General features: G+C 46.7%; 1 protein-coding gene across 3 annotated transcripts in view; it reads right to left on the reverse strand.

Moving 5' to 3' along the window:
* USP32 (ubiquitin specific peptidase 32) overlaps positions 1-20,086 on the reverse strand; it is a 206,079-nt gene that overhangs the window by 63,705 nt on the left and 122,288 nt on the right. For all 3 annotated transcript variants that reach the window (XM_083379651.1, XM_083379650.1, XM_083379649.1), the window contains exons 6-11: positions 14,922-15,053; positions 12,058-12,165; positions 7,574-7,689; positions 5,397-5,459; positions 4,026-4,109; positions 1,222-1,283 (exon numbers count right to left, since the gene is read on the reverse strand). In XM_083379651.1, the coding sequence (XP_083235777.1) occupies positions 1,222-1,283; positions 4,026-4,109; positions 5,397-5,459; positions 7,574-7,689; positions 12,058-12,165; positions 14,922-15,053 (565 nt within the window). The remainder of the gene's footprint in view (positions 1-1,221; positions 1,284-4,025; positions 4,110-5,396; positions 5,460-7,573; positions 7,690-12,057; positions 12,166-14,921; positions 15,054-20,086) is intronic.

Raw genomic sequence — 20,086 nt, forward strand, 5'->3', positions numbered from 1 at the left:
CCACGCCCACCCAGTAGGGCACGCCTACCCTGACCATACCCACCCGGCCCCCTGAGGGCAACCGCAATGCTGATGCGGCCCTCAATGAAATTGAGTTTGACACCCCTGTTCTAGTGTATATGTCAATGCTGCTAACATTGGATGTTTTTGCATTGACAACAGATGGAAATGTAGCCATTTTCTTCCTTTCGCTTTTAGAGTTAGATCTGTGGTGGCAAACCTATGGCATGCGCACCATAGGTGGCACGCACACGCGCCGTCACCCCAGTCCTAGGCCTTCAGCTAGGTTTTATAAAACCTTTTCGCTTTAGGCCTCCGCCGCCATGTGCAAAAAACAACAACAACACAAGTTCAATCAATCAATCAATTTCAACTTCTCACTGGGAAAAAAAAAGATCTCGCAAAGTTGGAATTGATTGATTGAACTTTCTAGTCCCACCCAGTCTGCCATTACCACCGCAGCCACGCTCACCCAATGGGCCACACCCACCCAATGGGCCATGCCCATCCAGCACCCGATGATACATAAGTTTGCAGTTTGGGCACTCGGTCTCTAAAAGGTTCGCCATCACTGAGTTAGATGATGCTGAGGAGGGGGATGTGAATGAGAATCCAGCTAGACATAACAACACTAAACTTAGCGTAAGAATCAAGGTTGTTGAAATCAGAGCTGATAAAGAATTGGCGGGCTGGAGAGCTGGAGAGGAAGCCTGCGCTTCAAGCTAATTGGGGAATGTGATTGATGACTGTTCATTGGAGGAGGGAATTGTGCTTTGATACTGTGTGCCAAGGGGAAGGGAAATCAGTTTTTGGCTTCGATTATGTAAGTGTCGATATTGTGCTACTCGAAGAAAAGATTCCTTAAGGTAAACAATGCCTCCAAGTTCTCTGAGGAGTTTCATCTGTCGGAACCATGACCATTTGTAGATAGTGTGTAATATAAACCACCATTTAATACAAACCACTGTTTACTCTTATTTACTCCCGGGTTACCTCAGCACAATGAGACTGTGCATACTCTGACATCTTGGTCCCAATCTGGAGATGGCACATTTAAGTTTTCATACATCTTTATTTCTTTCTAGCCCTTGATTGGTGGAAACCGAAGATGTTACCTGGCTTAGGTCCCTGGTCCAAAACGCACATCTTATTTTATTATTTTAAGATAGGAAAGAGTCTCCAGAATTCATTTGAAAGGTGATGTCAGAAGATCAAACTTACCTAATGATTTGCCCTTCATCTCCTGGAGTGGCAGGTCTTAAACCTAAGACTATATGGCACACCTAGAGGAAAAAAAAGAGATGGGAGTGAAAAAAGAGAAGGTGAGAAAATGTACTTGTGCCAGACAAAAGGACACGAAGTTAATAAGTTATTCCTCTTGGTCAGATAACGTTTTGTATAGGAAGTCCTCAACTTACGACCACAATTCAGCCCAAAATTTCTGCTGCTAAGTGAAAGAGTTGTTGAGTGAGTTTTGCCCCATTTTACCACGTTTCCTGCCACAGGTGTTAAATGAACCCCTGCGGTTGCTAAGTGAGTAACACGGTTGTTAAGGGAATCAGGCTTCCCCAATGGACTTTGCTTGTGAGGGTGTTAGGCATATGATGATAGCCTACATATTGGGTTGGAAATATATAAACCATGATGATGTTGTAACTTTAAGATGTTAATTGGCCAATGGGTGTGTAAGTGTTCTCATGGCCATAAGAGGCAGCTAGGAACGTAGCTTCTCTCTCTCTGAATTCACTGCTCTCTACTATTACTGTTTTTGCTCTGTTTTGCTGTACTGTTGGTTTACTACTGTGATAAACCTGTACAACTGTGTATTGACCTCTGGACCGCTAAGAAGACTTTGTATTTTGGATTACTCTTTGGACTGTTGCTATTGTGTATGACCTGAACTGTTTATTTTTGACCATGCATTTTTGTTCTTATACCACCTCAAAGTAAAATACTTTCAATTTTTACAACTCAGTGTACACTTGTGGTTACTGTGTGACCCCTTATTGCTCTCAGTACCCTTCCTTGTCTGTGCAACTCTTTGGTAGCACAAGGACACCTCTGCACAACAATTCTTAACAGAGGGGATGGTTGCAAAAGATGATCACATCACCCCGGGACACTGCAGCCGTCATAAATATGAGCCGGTTGCCAAGTGTCTGAATTTTGATCATGTGACCCTAGGGATGCTGCAATGGTCCTAAGTGTGAAAATCAGTCATAAGTCACTTTTTCCCAGTGTTGTTGTAACTTCAAACGGTCACTAAATTGTATGTCGAGAACTACCTGCAAAAGATAATTTTCCTATTCAAGGTAAACAATTGAGTCCACAGGCAGCTGGAAACATCTGGCCAGAATGAAGTTATCGCAGATAACTCAATTGGGACACTGTGCCAAACCAAGTTTCCGCTTCCAGAATCAAATAATCATTTCAGGGCTGCTTTCATTCCCCATCCTTATCAGTATGCTAAATGTCTCTCTATTGCAGCCTTCTCTGCAAGGGAGGCCCCGGCTGTCATGCTGGATTTATCCCCTGCCAACTTCATTTAGTACACTGAATGCATAGGCCAGCCGTGGCGTGTAAGAATTCTGGCGTCTAAAAGCTGCAGCTCAGCACATACGTGCGTTCTACGAGCAGGACGTAACGCTTGGCAAAAGGGCTGCCCAGCCCAGTTTGAGAGAGCAGGTAAGAAGGATGCCGCTGTACCCCCCCCCCCCCCCGCGTTCTTGTTCGTCTTGCAGAATATCTTTTTCCCCATTCAAAACAACCGATTTTGTTTTGAGGTCTTCTATAAAACACCACAATGTGAGCCAACTAGGCTGGGCACTGTTCTCATTCTTTGGAACGGTCGCTAAACAAATGGCTGTAAGTCAAGGAGTTCTCTGCATTATTTTATTCCTCTCTCTCTCTCTCTCTCTCTCCCTCTCTTTCCCTCCTTCCCTTCCTCCCTCTTTTTCCATCCACCTCCTTCCCTCCCTCCCTCTCTCCTCCACTTACCTTACCCCTTTCTCCCTCCATTTCTCCTTCTCTCCCTCCCTCGTTCTCTCCTAGTTACCTACCCCTTCTCTTTCTTCTTCTCTCCCTCCCTACATCTCTCCACCTCCCTCCCTCCCTCTCTCCCTCCCTCTCCCTCCCTCCTCCACTTACCTACCCTCTCTCCCTCCCAACCTCTCTCCCCTCCCTACTTCTCTCCATCTCCCTCCCTCTCCCTCCCTCCTCCACTTACCTACCCTCTCTCCCTCCCAACATCTCTCCCCTCCCTACTTCTCTCCATCTCCCTCCCTCCCTCCCTCCCTCCTCCACTTAACTACCCTCTCTCCCTCCCACCCTCTCCCCTTCTCTCCCTCTCCCTCCCTACTTCTCTGCCCCATCTAACTCCCTCCCTCTCTCTCGCACTACCTACCTACCTCAAAATGGCAAACCTACGCACCAGGGCCCACCAACCCACTGCTTGCGTGGCCCAGTTGTCCTTCCCCCCCCCCCCCGGCCCCGCTGAGCCACCAAGCAGCAAAGGTTGGGGACCACTGTCCTAGGCTACCACCTAGAACTAAGCAACCTAGAACTCAGGAGAAATTTCCTGACAGTTAGAACAATTAACCAGTGGAACAACCTGCCTCCAGACGTGGTGAATGCTCCAACACTGGAAGTTTTTAAGAAAAGACTGGACAGCCATTGGTCTGAAATGGTATAGGGTTTCCTGCCTGAGCAGGGGGTTGGACTAGAAGACTTCCAAGGTCCCTTCCAACTACTACTACTACTACTACTACTACTATTATTATTAATTATTATTATTATTATCATCATCATCATCACCACCACCACCACTTCACCAAGCCGGCTGATATTAGTCAGGCAAGAGAAGCACCTCTGCAAAGCTCACACTTCCAAAAAAACTCAAAACCCAAAAACCATTAAAAAAAACCCAGACGTCCCCAGGAATGCAACTGACATAAGAGCTGACGCAGCATTTGGCATTCCCTGACTGCAAGGCAGGCAGCCAAATCCAAGGCTTGCAGGAAACGTACCTGAAAAAGCAGATTCAGGAATTCGTTGGCAAGAGCGCTCTTCACACTCCAGATCTGATAATCCTCAAGGGTGAGATGACCAAGCTGAAGTGGAGGAAGGCAGGAAAATCAATGAGGGTTTTTTACCCCAAATGTTTGGCTCAATGCTTTCTCTCCCTCCTTCCCTCCCTCCGTCTCTCTCTCTCTCTCTCTCTCAAACACACACATATACACACCATCTCCCCCAGGCAAACTAAAATGGATATTTTAAGGAAAATAAAGGAAGGCTTTGAACCAAGAATTAATCTGTTCTATCTGTAGATTTGAAGCTGGTTTGGATCAATTCATAGGCATGATTTCCCTGGAGAATGACAGATCTGCAACTACTCTCAATAATTTTGACTTTCTCAAACTATCCATCCAGGTTTTTCTGGCTGCAAGCCATGTCATTTAAACAGGGTTTTCTGTTCTGTTCTGTTCTATTCTATTCTATTCTATTCTATTCTATTCTATTCTATTCTATTCTATTCTATTCTATTCTATTCTATTCTATTCTGTTCTGTTCTGTTCTGTTCTATTCTATTCTATTCTATATTTTATATTCCTATTCTATTCTATTCTATTCTTATTCCGTTCTTTCATTATTCTATTCTATTCTGTTCTGTTCTATTCTATTCTATATTCACTATTCTATTCTATTCTTATTCTGTTCTTTCATTATTCTATTCTATTCTATTCTATTCTATTCTATTCTATTCTATTCTATTCTAACCAGGATTAGATTCGCTGGATCTGTGAGGAGTTTCAGGGGAACTATTCTCACTGAAATTATGGGGTAGTTGGTTGAATAGACAGAATAAAGGTAACAAACTAATTGATTATCATGTGAAGCTGTGAAAAATAATAGAATAAAAAGGAAACATGTTTTTCTACTTTTAATATCTTTAAAGGAATAGCTGCCCCTTTTTCATATTCAAAAGCTTAGGAGAATGTACTGGAACAACAAAGACCAGCAGATGGAAAGGACCAATTTTTAAAACATATTTAACGATAACTGTTGTATAATTTTACTATAGTTGTAAACAAGCAAGTGTAATTGCATTCATTAGCTCAGTGGATTTCTGCCACCTTATAGGTAATGTCAAATAAATGAATGTAAATAAATGATCTCTTTTAATGCTTTTTATTCTCTCCAGCTTCTCTCGGCAAAGGATACCATCCAGATCAATTTCACAGTAAATAAACTTTCCAGGCACTAGTTAACTCCGCAGCTTGACTCAGCTTCCCTACTGTCCATCTCAGAAGCCAATTCAGTTTCTTGACGATACTGCCGCACTGATTCCTCAAGTCACACAATAAAAGGGATAATAAGATGCAGATGCTCTTTCTTACCTTGGTAGTGTCATGTGACTTTAGAATATCTTCTACAATATCAGGCAAATTCATGTGCAGCTCCTTGAAAAAGAGAAGAACAGGAAGATCCCATAAAAGCTAAAAACACTATTTCGAATGGTTGTTTTGATCTACGTATATAGACCCTAAAAGTAAGAATGCTGGGTTGAATCCGTGTAGAGTGCAGATCCACTAAAAACAACGAGCGTTAAATTAGTAGCAAATGACCTATCCCACTGATTTTAGCTAGTCTGCTCCATGACTGATCTAACCTTGAATCAGGCTATTTCGTCTGATTTTATGAGCTTTCTGGATAATTGCTTTACACAGTGCTTTTTTCGTAAAAGAAAAAGGTGCCGGGAACTCACACATGTCATACAACCCGCCTTGCCTACCCTACAAGGTTCCATCCAAAAAAGGTGCCGGAACTCCGTTCTGGGCGTTCTGTGACAAAAAAAGCCCTGGGTTTACAAAACATGAAAGTAAGAGGGGAGAGAGAGAGAGACAGAGAGACAAACAGATAGACAGGCAGGCAGAAATAAACAGTGATAGACAGACATAGATTGAAAGACAGACGGATTCATAGATAGGCAGACGACATATTTTAAACCAATCTTTGCAAGTTAAACCACTGAGGGATCAGTAAGAAACACCCAAACTAGCCAGATGGTTAAGCAGAAGACCATCTACTTTATTTTCAACTTCAGACTCAGCAGGCAATTGGCTCCTTCTGATTTTTTGGCTACCATAGACTAAAATGATATTTCTCCTGCAGCTTTGAGGATCGTAAACTGTGTTGTTCAATATAATAGTCCCATGGCTTAGCTGAGAAAAGTGCATTACTTTTTCATAAACCCCAATACAGGTGGTCCTCGTTTAGTGACTCTGTCGCTTAGTGACTGTTCATAGTTATGATGGTGATGCAAAAGTAACTTTACAACCAATCCTTGCATTTACGATCTTCACAGGTCTGTAAAGCAAAAGAAAGGTGAAGAAAATAATAATAATAAAGTTGGAAGAGACCTTGGTGGTCATCTAGTCCAACCCCCTGCTCAGGCAGGAAACCCTATAACCGTGGTGGCGAACCTATGGCACTTGTGCCACAGGTGGCACACAGAGCCCTCTCTGTGGGCATGCGGGCCGTCGCCCCAGTCCTGGGACTTCAGCTGGGTTTTATAAAACCTTTTCACTTTAGGAATCCACCACCTTGTGCAAAAAAAAAGGTTCAATCAATCAAACTTCTTGTGTGAAAAAAAACATCTCGCAAAGTTGGAATTGATTGAAATTTTTAGTCCTACCCAGTCTGCCGTTACCACCGCAGCCATGCCCACCCAATGGGCCACACCCATCTGATTGGCCACACCCATCCAATGGGCCACGCCCACCTGCCACCCAACGATCCATAAGTGGGTTTTGGGTTGCAGTTTGGGCACTCGGTCTCTAAAAGGTTCGCCATCACTGCCCTATACCATTTTGGACAAATGGCTGTCCAGTCTCTTCTTAAAAACTTCCAGTGTTGGAGCATTCACAGTTTCTGGAGGCAGGTTGTTCCACTGGTTAATTGTTCTCACCATCAGGAAGTTTCTCCTTAGTTCTAGGTTGCTTCTCTCCTTGATGAGTTTCCATCCATTGCTTCTTTTTTTTTTAAATTCCATTTATATCCCCCCCTTCTCCGAAGACTCAGGGCGGCTTACAAGCTTAGCAATAGCCTTCATTCTATGTATATGCCTGCTTATTAGGGCTTTCACACACACACCCCAAGCGGCATTATTACAAAGTCAGCTTATTGCCCCCAACAATCTGGGTCCTCATTTTACCTACCTCGGAAGGATGGAAGGCTGAGTCAACCTGGAGCCTGGTGGGATGCAAACCTGCACTAATTGCAGGTTCTTCTCCAGCCTTCGGGCGCTTTGGAGAATAGCTTGACTCCCTCTTCTTTGGGGCAGCCCCTGAGATACTGGAACACTGCTATCATGTCCCCCCCCCCTCGCCCTTCGCTTCATTAAACATTAGACGTTCCCAATTTCAGCAACCTTTCATACGTACAGTTGCGGTTTCACTTAAAGGCTGAGTAGCCAGGAGCGACTGGTCACTAAACAAGGACGACCTAAATGCACATGCAAACTCAAAGACTAAGGCAGGGGAGCAAGAGGCTATTAATGTTGCATGCAACTTACAGGAATGTTATCAATACGATTATCTTTCCAGACTTCCAAGAGGGCCACAACCATTTCTTCGAGTTCAACCTTAGACAAAACTCCATCTCGATCAATGTCGAAAACCTTGAAGCAAACTGAAAGAAACAGAAGGGGTTATTCTAACGGAACTAAACAGCTTATTATGACTCCAAAGATTCTGAAGGCTGAGATGAAAGGAGAACTGCTTTTGTCGGAACTTACGGATAGTTGATTTGAAAAGACATAAATGACTGATTTTTATTTACAGTAACTGCAGCAAGATACTTGTCCGCACCGAGATGGAAAAATACTGAAATAACCCACAACAAAGGAATGGATTGGGAAGATGGCAGAATTAGCAAAGAAGGCAAAACAATAAAAAAAAATTTTTTTACAAAAGGCTGGAAACCCTTGATGGACTTTTTTTGGTGAATATGGAAAAAAGTGAAATGGTGATTTCAGGATTTGACCATTGGGGAGAAAAGAAGATTGAATAAGGGGCTGAAGGGATAATTGTAATGTTAAGGAGGGTGGGGAGAGAAACAGTTTGCATATAACTGCTTTAAACTGCTTCTTGTATTTATTTATTTCTTTATTATTTTATTTTATTTTTTTGTTCATATGGCTGGCTGTGCAATGAACCCTAATAATTGCCATCTTGAGATTTGACTGCTATTTCTATCCATCGTTTCCATTTCCAAGCTGCTGCTTTTAACTTTAAAAAAAAGTTCAAAAAAATATGTCCACTTTTTGTAACAGGATGATGAACTGCTGTGAAGAAACCTTGCATTTTAAAAAGCAGATATAATTTTTTTAAAAAGCCTGAAAGCAGAATCATTTTTGGTTTTCAAACCTCAGCTAGTAATTGTCCACTTTCTCAGATGGAATGGGAGAGTAGCCGGGGATACTTACAGTTCACAAGACACGAGTGATGAGTGTTCAAAGAGGAGAACTTGAGAAACTAGAAGGTTCAGATTGGTGTAGAGTTTAAAGTGCTGGATTAGAAACGGGGAGACAGTGAGTTCTAGTTTCGCTTAGGTGTGAGAGCCATCTGGGTTGACTTTGGGCCAATCACCAGGAGACGGTGAGTTCTAGTCCCGCCTTAGGCATGAAAGTCACTGGGTGACTTTGGGCCAATCACCGGGGGACTGACAGTTCTAGTTCTGCCTTAGGTATGAAAGCCGGCTGGGTGACTTTGGGCTAATCACCAAGAGAATGAGAGTTCTAGTTCCATCTTAGGTATGAAAGCCAGCTGGGTGACTTTGTGCCAATCACCAGAAGATTTGAGAGGTCTAGTTCTGCCCTAGGTATGAAAGTCATTGGGTGATTTGGGGCCAATCACCAGGAGAATGAGAGTTCTAGTGCCCCCTTAGTTATGAAAGTCATTAGGTGATTTGGGGCCAATCACCAGAAGCCGGTGAGTTCTAGTCCTGCCTTAGGTTTGAAAGCTGCTGGGCGACTTTGGGCCACTCCATCTCTTGCAGCCCAGCCACCTAGACATGAAGCTGGGCTGTTATTAAGGAGAAAATAGACACTGCAAACAGGGCATAGTTAAAAGTGGCCTCTGTTAGAGAGAGGAAATCTATTTCAGAGAGTGAAGGGACAGGAATACACGGGCACCAGTGATGTAATAAATGATATAATCTGTTTAGTCTTCTTTTTCCAAAGAGCAAATATTGGCATTTACAGCACATTGGCTCTCCACATACTCCATCCACATAGACACAAATGTCAATGCCACAAACCGAGCTAACTGTTTGTGCTCATGAATATTTTATTAAAGAGAAATTAAAATCCAGCTCCCAAAAATGGGGAGTTATCGACAAGCGGACAACCTCTTCCAGAAGATTGACTGTAATTGGCATAAAATGAGAGTAACTCACCATGTTATATCGAATTAATAGAGCTGGGAGATGATTGGGAATTAGCTTTTTAAAAGCCCTCCTTTCAAAACCATCACAAGAGATTATATTTCCTTAACGTGTGCATACACCCATGCAGGAAAGAATAATAAAGGGGGGGGGGGAAACTCCCAAGACTTAAAATGTAGGTTAGGTAGGCAGATGTAGAAAGCATCTTTTTTTCCCCAAAAAAGGAGGGGGGAAAAATCGGTAGACAATAAACTTAGCTCTGTTTTTATATATTACCCCTACAGAGCCAGGACTGATCAACCTCTACATCACTGTGTTTCTCAACCTAAACCAGGGGTAGGCAACCTCGGCTCTTTTATGACTCATGGACTTCAACTCCCAGAATTCCTGAGTTAGCTGACTCAGGAATTCTGGGAGTTGAAGTCCATGAGTCATAAAAGAGCCGAGGTTGCCTACCCCTGACCTAAACAATGTTGAGATGAGTAAAGGTAAAGGTAAAGGTTCCCCCACACATGCTTGCTAGTCGTTTCCGACTCTAGGGGCCGGTGCTCATCTCCGTTTCAAAGCCGAAGAGCCAGCGCTTGTCCGAGGACGACTCCGTGGTCATGTGGCTGGCATGACTAGACGCCAAAGGCTCATGGAAGGATGTTACCTTCCCACCGTCGTGGTCCCTATTTTTCTACTTGCATTTTTACGTGCTTTCGAACTGCTAGGTTGGCAGAAGCTGGGACGAGTAACAGGCGCTCACTCTGTTATGCGGCACTCGGGATTCGACCCACCAAACTGCCGACCTTCTGATCAACAAGCTCAGCATCCTAACCCACTGAGCCACCGCGCCCCTTTTGAGATGAGTGGACTCCCCATAATGCATGCTGATTGGGGAATTCTGGGAGCTGAAGTCCTCTCCTTGTAAAGCTGCTGTTCTATGTACACAGGAGAAAACAGCAGCCAATGTCAACCTCTTGGGGGGGGGAAATGTACACCACATGTTTGTGTCTGTGTTTGTCTGTGCGCCACATGGACACTTTGACATTTCCAGATTGCAAAAGCAATAAAACCACAGAAGGAGCAAGACAAGCTTAGAGCCCATCAATAAATTCCACTCCTGTTATTTTTTGAGAGAAGGTTTCCCAAAGGACACAAGGCTCCAGCATGCCTCTCAAAGGCTCTGCTATAATCCCAGCACAGGGACTGGGAGAATTTGTTGCTTAGAAATAAGGAGAAATTGTCTGTCAGTGACGGCAATTAATCAATGGAATAGCTTTGCCTCCTGGGCTTGTGGGCACTCCATCACGGCAGGTTTTCAAAAACAGATTGGACAACCATTTAGCTGGGTTGTTCAGACTACAACAGGGGTCCCCAACTCCCGGGCCGTAGGTCACTATGGGGTCTCGAGCTGTTTGGAACCAGGCCACGGAAATGGTGTGGGTGAGGGCGTGTGAGCGCATCACCACTTGCACAAGGGATGGGCGCCCGCTGCTCGCGCAGAACCCTCCCCTCTTCTCGCCGGTCCGCAAAGCAGGAAAGGTTGGAGAAGTCTGGACTAGAAGACCTCCAAGGTCCCTTCCCATCCGATGAGTCTATAAGTGTGTGGCTGCTTGGCGGCCTGGCTGGACGGGAGAGGGGAACTGGCCACACAAGCAGCAGGCCAGTGCACACGCAGTCCTTGTGCGAGTGGTGGGCTGGCGCGCACGTACGCAGCTCGACTTGTGTGAACGGCAGGGCTCGTGCGGACGCGCGTCAAGTACCTGCTGGCCCACTGCACATGCACGCGAGTGCTGGCCAGCTCGCAGCTCAAATGTGTTGAGTTGCGCAAGTGCACGCGAGTGCCCCCAGCTAGCCACTCACATGGCCCAATTCTGAATAGGCCACGGCCCGATAGTGGGCCACAGCCCAGGGTTTGGGGACCCCTGTAGTAACCAGTAAACCATTAGTAAGTAAAGAGCAAGCCCCGCTCTCTTCTAGCACTGATGATGTTACCTAGTTTGGGTAGTGAAACATCTCAAGAAAACCCTCCAAGCTCAGAGAGCATCAAGGATTGTTGTTGCTTTAAATTCACTGGGTCTCCATGTAGTCTAAAGAAGGGCTTATGCCTCTGCGCATGAGTGGAAGTGATTTGCGTGGCTGTTTTCCAGGGCTGAGACTGTGTGAGTGAGTGACCCTAAGCTGAACCTGGGAGCGCCTGTAACACCTGAAAAGGGAGCCTGGGAAATCTCCTAGCTCCGTGGTGGTGAACCTATGGCACATGGGCCACAGGTGACATGCAGAGACCTCTCTGTGGGCACGTGCGCCGTCGCCCTAGCCCTAGGCCTTCAGCTGGGTTTTATAAAACCTTTTCGCTTTAGGCCTCCGCCGCCGTGTACAAAAAAAAAAGGTTCAATCAATCAATCAATCAATTTCAACTTCTCATGGGGGAAAAAAAGATCTCGCAAAGTTGGAATTGATTGATTGAACTTTTTAGCCCCACCCAGTCTGCCAGGCCCACCCAATGGGCTGCACCCACCCAATGGGCCATGCCCACCCGGCACCCGACGATACATAAGTGGGGTTTGGGTTGCAGTTTGGGCACTCGGTCTCTAAAAGGTTTGCCATCATTGTCCTAACCGTACTCACACTTTTGCCGTTCTGCCAGCGGTCCCCTGCAGCAAGCCGAGAGTCCACATGAGATTTCCTTGAAGTCTATGTGATTGTCGCGGTTTTCATCAAAGGCGTTAAACAGGCCTGCAAGTGGTCCCAAAGCAGGAGGCTGAGTTCGTTTCAGTTATAGACAGTGCCCGGTTTGCCAATTAAATCGTGACTCAGTTAGCTGAGATGCAAGGTAGTCCTCAACTGACATTGGCTTAGCAACCTTTCGAAGTTACAAAGGCCTTAAAAAAAGTGACTTTTATGACTGGTCCTTGCAGTTACAAGTGTCACCGCATTCCCCACATTCACGGGATCAAAATTCAGGCGCTTGGCAACCAGCATGTATTTAGGATGGTTGAAACATCCTGGAGTCATGTAATGGCCATTTGCAACCTTCCCAATTGGCTTCGGACAAGCAAATTCAATGGGGAAACTCAAGATTCGCTTAATGACTATGTGATTCACGGAACCACCGTAGTGATTCGCTTAACAACCACAGCAAAAAGATTGTAAAATTAGGCGTGGCTCACTGAACAGCCGCCTCGCTTAGCAATGGAAGTTCCGCCCCCAATTGTGGTTGTAAGTTGAGGACTACCTGTACAGAGTAACTTATACACTGATTCATTGCCACTGTGCGCCCAAGAATGGAAATCTACAGCCAATCTCCTGATCCAAGAAATCATGGTTTAATATCCTGGGCTTTCCCCCCCCCCCCCGTTCATTTCTTAGTCCATTTAACGGGCATGTTACAAAAGAAGAAACGCAAAGGCCATATGGTCAGCCTTAACTTTTCCCCCATCATTTTTACTGATTTATTTTACCCCTTGCAAATGCGGATATTCTGAGGTTCTGACTAAATGCCAGGGGCAATTAGGAAATAAACCTCCATTTGGTTATCAAGGAAAGAGACTCGCAGATACAGATCTTTTATTATACACATTAAAAGACTACAACGTTACATTACTTTTTGACATAACCGCCATTCAAACTGAGGCAACTTGTCATAACGTCTTACAAGGTTTGAAATTCCTTAGTTGTAGCCGCTTGGTGCCGAATTTGGGCTATTGGGGTGGGGGGATGGGGGGTGATTGATCAAAAAGATCCCAACGAAACTGCTTCACGAGTTCTTGGGTGCGTCTAGCGGTGTGCGGGCGAGCATTGTCGTGAACCAACACCACACCGGAAGTCAGCATGCCCCGACGCTTGTTATGCATGGTGCATCTGAGTTTTCGTAACGCTTCACAGTAGACATCTGAATTGATGGTCGAACCAGGCTCCATGAACTTCCCTAGCAGTACTCCTTCAGCATCTGCACATTTTGGCGGCATTTTCTATGGCACCACTTCCGGTGTGGTGTTGGTTCACGATAACGCTCGCCCACACACCGCTAGATGCACCCAAGAACCTTTGAAGCAGTCCCGTTGGGATCTTTTTGATCCCCCTCCCTCATAGCCCAGATTTGGCGCCAAGCGACTATGACTAAGGACTTTCAAACCTTGTGAGGCGTTATGACAAGAGCCTCAATTTGAATGGCGATTATCTCAAAAAGTAATGGAAAGTTGTCGTTTCTCTAATTTGTACGATCAAGGTTCCGTATCTGCGAGTGTCTGTCTTTGATAACCAAATGGAGGTTTATTTCTGAATTGCCCTCGTAATTCTTTCCAGAGGGCAGCTGGTAAAAATGACTTTCCAGAAGGAAAGCAAGAATCCAGATGGAGCCAGTTTCTGCAACCGGCCCTTGGTGATTTTCCTTTGTTCCTTCCCACTGTGCATTTGTATGTCAATTTTTTTTCAGGTATCTGCTTCATGGAAAGAGGGATGTCAGGCCCTCTGATCGGTTATAATAACCAAATTTCGCAAGTCTGACGGTAATGTCCCTCCCCTCCTTCTTATACGGGCAGTCCTTGACTTACAACCGTTTATTTAGTGACCATTTGAAGTTACAACAGCACTGGAAAAATTGACTTCTGACCTTTTGTTCAGATTTACAACCATTGCCGCATCCTCGTGGTCAGGCGATCAAAATTCAGACACTTGGCAACTGACTCACATTTATGACGGTGGCAGTGTCCCCAGGGGTCATGTGATCCCCTTTTGCAACCTTCTGACAAGCAAGGTCAATGGGGAATCCAGATTCGCTCAACAACCGTGTTGCTAACTCAAAAACTGCAGTGATTCACTTAACGAATGTGGCAAGAAAGGTTGTAAAATGGGGCAAAATTCACTTGACAACTGTCTCGCTTAGCAACAGAAATTTTGGGCTCTGTTGTGGTCCTAAGTGTGCCACCTTCATGCACTTTTAATGCAGTTTATATTTATATATTTATTATATTTTTATACTGCCCTTCTCCCGAAGGACTCAGGGCGGTGTACAGGGCAATAAATATAAAAACAGAATACAAAAGTTAAAAACGATTAAATATAATGCCCAAATTTAAAACAATAATTAAAAACATATTAAAACCCCAGCCCTAACCCATCAAACCAGGTCAGATTGCTCAAATAGATACGTTTTTAGATCGCGCCGGAAGGAGCGAAGGTCGGGGGCCATCCGGAGCTCAACCGGCAAGCGGTTCCACAGGTCTGGCGCGCCCACAGTTGTTACAAGTTTAGTATTTATGGCCTGTATAGAACTTCTGAGGTGGGACCAACCTCTAACTTGGCCCTTTTATGACTTGTGGACTTCAACTCCCAGAATTCCTCAGCCAGCGTGCTTGGCTGAGGAATTCTGGGAGCTGAAGTCCACAAGTCATAAAAGGGCCAAGTTTGAAGACCCCCTGTTCTAGGAGCAGGCGTGTTGGGATTCACATGGCCAGGAAAGCAAGGAGAGATTGTCAATGCGCTGTCCATACCTTCGCTCAGGGATGGATGAATAGGAGGGGACACCAGGAGGCCAAATGTTTCCAGATCAAAGCGGCCTGTTCTTGATTGAGCTTTCAGGAGCCAATAGCGTTTCTCGAGGTCGATGATATCCGATTCTTCCACTGCATAAAAGCCAAGAGGATCAAAGTCAGACAAATCAACACGGTGCCTTTAATGTCAAGGGTTTTGTGTCAGCCACTTTATGCAGGCAACCCGCTCAAAGGAGCAATTCCAGGAATGAGGGTTGCTTTATGGAACAAAGAGCCTTAATGTGGGGTCCACAGCGCAGAGGGACCACGTTTATTCAATATTTTTACAACCCTGGTGGCGCAAGTGCTTAGAATGCCGCATCGCAGCCTAACTCACTGCTCACTCCAGGAGTTCGATCCTGACTGGCTCCAGGTTGACTCAGCCTTACATCCTTCTGAGGTCGGTAAAATGAGGACCCGGATTGTTGGGGCCTCTGCAAACTGCTCAGAAAAGGGCTGTGAAGCGGTATATAAGTCTAAGCGCTATTGCTATTCTGGACAGGCAAACAACTTAGTGCGGTGATGGTGAACCCATGATACCCATGTCACACATGACACACGACAACATTTTTGTGCCAGTGTTGACTAACATCCAACAACAACTATTCTCTAAAACACAATCCATCCTCATGTGATTTTTGTGCAAGAAAGGGGTGGGGGGTTGTAACAGAAGTAACAGAATAACAGAAAAGAATAACAGAGTTGTAAGGGACCTTGGAGGTCTTCTAGTCCAACCCCCTACTCAGGCAGGAAACCCTATACCCGTGGTGGCAAACGTATGGCACGCAGAGCCCTCTCTGCGGAAACACGTACCATCGCCCCAGTCCTAGGACTTCAGCTGGGTTTCATAAAACCTTTTCGCTTTAGGACTCCGCCACCGTGTGCAAAAAAAAAAAAAAGGTTCAATCAATTTCAACTTCTCGCGGGGAAAAAGAAAACATCTCAAAAGTTGGAATTGATTGAACTTTTTAATCCCACCCAGTCTGCCGTTACCACCACAGCCACGCCCACCCAATGGGCCACGCCCACCAGGCACCTGACGATAGATAAGTGGGGTTTGGCTTGCAGTTTGGGCAGTCGGTCTCTAAAAGGTTCGCTATCACTGCCCTATACCATTTCAGACAAATGGCCGTCCAGCCTCTTCTTAAAAACTTCCAGTGTTGGAGCATTCACCGCTTCTAGAGGCAGGTTGCTCCACTGGTTAATTGTCCTCACTGTCAGGAAATTTCTCCTAAGTTCCAGATTGGACTTCTCTTTGATAAATTCCCACCCGTCACTTCTTATGTGCCCTCGGGTGCTTTGGAGAATAAATCGATCCCCTCTTCTCTATGACAGCCCCTTCAATATTGGAAGACTGCTATCGTGTCACCCCTAGTCCTTCATTAGATTAGACATACCCAGCTCCTGCAACCGTCTCTGGTTGGGGGTTGGCGGGGAGAGACACCCACTAGCAGAGTCGTTAGGCATTTTCTGAATATTTGGAACATGGGAGTGTACAAGGTTTTCCATCACTGACCTAATCCATAAAACCCGTAAAATTGGAATCTACCACTGAAGCTCTCAGATCTAATCCCTTACTCAGGGAAGGAAGGAATCCAGATTTAAAGCATTCCCAATAAGACAACCATCCAGCCAGTTTGTATTCATCCAGTGAAGGGAATCCCCGAATCATCTGGGTAAACTAGTCTCAATGTCAGAGACATGTAAGTCAGAGCACTGTCAGATACATCTGTATAGCCCTGCAGTATGTCAAGTCACCAAACAAGGCGATTCAGGAAAAAAAGACGTGTGCACATGAATAACGATTGCTTTATTGATTCAAAGCACTGTCCATTTATCGTTCAAAGGATCATTTTTAAAAAAAGGGCTGTAAATATTTGCTTTCAGAAAAGTGTCCAAGGCAATGCCGTTCAGAATATAGAATATGGAATAAGAGTGCTGGAGGGGATTTTGGAGGTCTTCCTAGTCCAATCCCCTCTTTGAGCAAGAGACCTTATACCGTTTCAGACAAACGGCTGTCCCAATCTCTTCGCGAAAAGCTCCAGGGGTGGAGCGCCCACAACATCTGGAGGCAAGTTGCTCCACTGGTTAATTGTTCTCACTGTCAGGAAATTCCTCCTTAATTCCAGCTTGGCAATAATAATAATAATAATAATAATAATAATAATAATAATAATAATAATAATAATAATAATAGTAGTAGTAGTAGTAGTAGTAGTAGTAGTAGTAGTAGTAGTAGTTGGAAGGGACCCTGGAGGTCATCTAGTCCAACCCCCTGCTCAGGCAGGAAACCCTACACCATTTCAGACAAATGGCTGTCCAGTCTCTTCTTAAAAACTTCCAGTATTGGAGCATTCACAGCTTCTGGAGGCAGGTGGTTCCACTGGTTAATTGTTCTCACTGTCAGGAAGTTTCTCCTTAGTTCTAGGTTGCTTCTCTCCTTGATTAGTTTCCATTTGTTGCTTCCTGTCCTGCCTTCGGGCGCTTTGGAGAATAGCTTGACTCCCTCTTCTTTGGGGCAGCCCCTGAGATACTGGAACACTGCTCTCCTGTCCCCCCTCGTCCTTTTCTTCATTAAACTAGACCAGGGGTCGGCAACCTAAAAAAGAAAAAGAGCCACTGGGAACCGGTTCCATCACAAATTAAAAAAAGAGGGAGCCGCGTGCGTGTGTCCATGCACGCGCATGCGCAAAAAGTTTTTTTGCGCATGCGCGGACGCACGCGGCTGCCATTTTTAAAAAAATGAGATGGAACCGGTTCCCGGTTGCCCGATGGCGACGGCCCGTCTGCAAAGCTGCCGCTTTCGGCAGCTTTGCAGACGGGCCGTGGCAGCTTCCGCAAAGAGCGGCGCCCCTGCCCATTCCGAGAGGTGCGCGCGCACCTCTCCGAACGACCGGAGGTGCGCGCGCACCTCCCCAAACCTTTGGGGAGGTGCGCGCGTACCTCCGTGCGAAGGGGCAGCGGTGCCGCTCTTTCAGGAAGCCCGCCGCGGCCCGTCTGTGAAGCTGCCGAAAGCGGCAGCTTAGCAAACGGGCCGCGGCAGCTTCCGCAAAGAGCGGCGCCCCTGCCCATTCCGAGAGGTGCGCGCGCACCTCTCCGAACGACCGGAGTTGCGCGCGCACCTCCCCAAACCTTTGGGGAGGTGCGCGCGTACCTCCGTGCGAAGGGGCAGCAGCGCCGCTCTTTCAGGAAGCTGCCGAAAGCGAAGGGGCAGCGGCGCCGCTCTTTCAGGAAGCTGCCGAAAGCGGCAGCTTCCTGAAAGAGCGGCACCGCTGCCCGTTCTCCGAACGACCGGAGTTGCGCACGCACCTCCCCAAACCTTTGGGGAGGTGCGCGCGTACCTCCGTGCGAAGGGGCAGCAGCGCCGCTCTTTCAGGAAGCTGCCGAAAGCGAAGGGGCAGCGGCGCCGCTCTTTCAGGAAGCTGCCGAAAGCGGCAGCTTCCTGAAAGAGCGGCACCGCTGCCCGTTCGCGCGGAGGTACGCGCGCACCTCCCCAAAGGTTTGGGGAGGTGCGCGCGCACCTCCGGTCGTTCGGAGAGGTGCGCGCGCACCTCTCGGAATGGGCAGGGGCGCCGCTCTTTGCGGAAGCTGCCGCGGCCCGTCTGCTAAGCTGCCGCTTTCGGCAGCTTCACAGACGGGCCGAGGCGGGCTTCCTGAAAGAGCGGCACCGCTGCCCATTCGCGCGGAGGTACGCGCGCACCTCTCCAAAGGTTTGGGGAGGTGCGCGCGCACCTCCGCCCATTCGGGGAGGTGCGCGTGCACCTCTCCAAACGGGCGGTGCCACTCTCCATTTGGAGAGGTGCGCGCGCACCACTGCCCGTTGGAAGAGGTGCGCGCGCACCGGGCGGCTGGGAGCCGCAAGAGACGGCTCAAAGAGCCGCATGCGGCTCCGGAGCCGCAGGTTGCCGACCTGTGAACTAGACATACCCAATTCCAGCAAATGTTCCTTATATGTTTTAGCCTCCAGTCCCCTGATCATCTTTGTTGCTCTTCTCTGTGCTCTTTCTAGAGTCTCAACACCTCCTTTACATCGTGGTGACCAAAACTGGATGCAGTATTCCAAGGGTGGCCTTACCAAGGCATTGTAAAGTGGTATTAACACTTCACGTGATCTTGATTCTATCCCTCTGTTAATGCAGCCTAGCACTGTGTTGGCTTTTTTGGCAGCTGCAGCACACTGCTGGCTCCTATTTAAGTGATTGTCCACTAGGACTCCGAGATCCCTCTCACAGTTACTACTATTGAGCATTTGGTTTTTCTTGCCTAACATTTGGTTTTTCCTGCCTAAATGGAGGACCTTACTTTTTTCACCATTGAATTTCATTTTGTTAGATAGCGCCCTGTGTTCGAGTCTGTCCAGATCCTCCTGTATCTTAAGCCTGTCTGATGAGCTTCCATCCCATTACTTCTTTGTCCTGCCCTCAGGTGCTCTGGAGAATAGGCTGACCCCCTTCTTCTCTGTAGCAGCCCCTCAAGTACTGGAAGGCTGCTATCATGTCACCCCTCGTCCTTCTCTTCACCTCTACTCCTCCTCCTTCTATAGGAGCACTATAGTCCTCCCCTTCCTTCTTGAAACACGGAAGAACCTGCTATGGGAAGAGGAACATCTTTTGCAGATGGAATGGGGAGGAGTGGGTTTGGAGATCACTTTATCTTGTTCAACCACTATTTCATCTGCTAAGACGGGGGTCTTCAAACTTGGCAACTTTTAAGACTTGTGGACTTCAACTGGCTGAGGAATTATGGGAGTTGAAGTCCACAAGTCTTAAAAGTTGCCAAAGTCAACGCTGCTACCGACGGATGTTCTTGCTTTGACAACATGTGGAGAGGCAGCCCTTTTCTTTCTTATGCTTTACTCTTAGAGTTAGAGCAGACATGTCAAACACAAGGCCCGGGGGCCAGATCCGGCCCGCGAAGTGGTTTCATGTGGCCCACGAAGCCATCCTGGAAACAGTGAGGGAACGGGCCCACATTGCCTTGGCCCTGGCCCAGAGACCCTCCTTCTGCCAGAGACCCACAGATCTGTCCCACTCCTGCCCAGGCCCCCATAGGCACCCTCGATGCGAACGATGTAGAGCTGGCCACGCCCACCCAGTAGGCCTTACGCACTCTAGCCACGCCCACCC

This window comes from Vipera ursinii (genome assembly GCF_947247035.1).
Source record: "Vipera ursinii genome assembly, chromosome: 1".
Lineage (NCBI taxonomy): Eukaryota > Metazoa > Chordata > Lepidosauria > Squamata > Viperidae > Vipera > Vipera ursinii.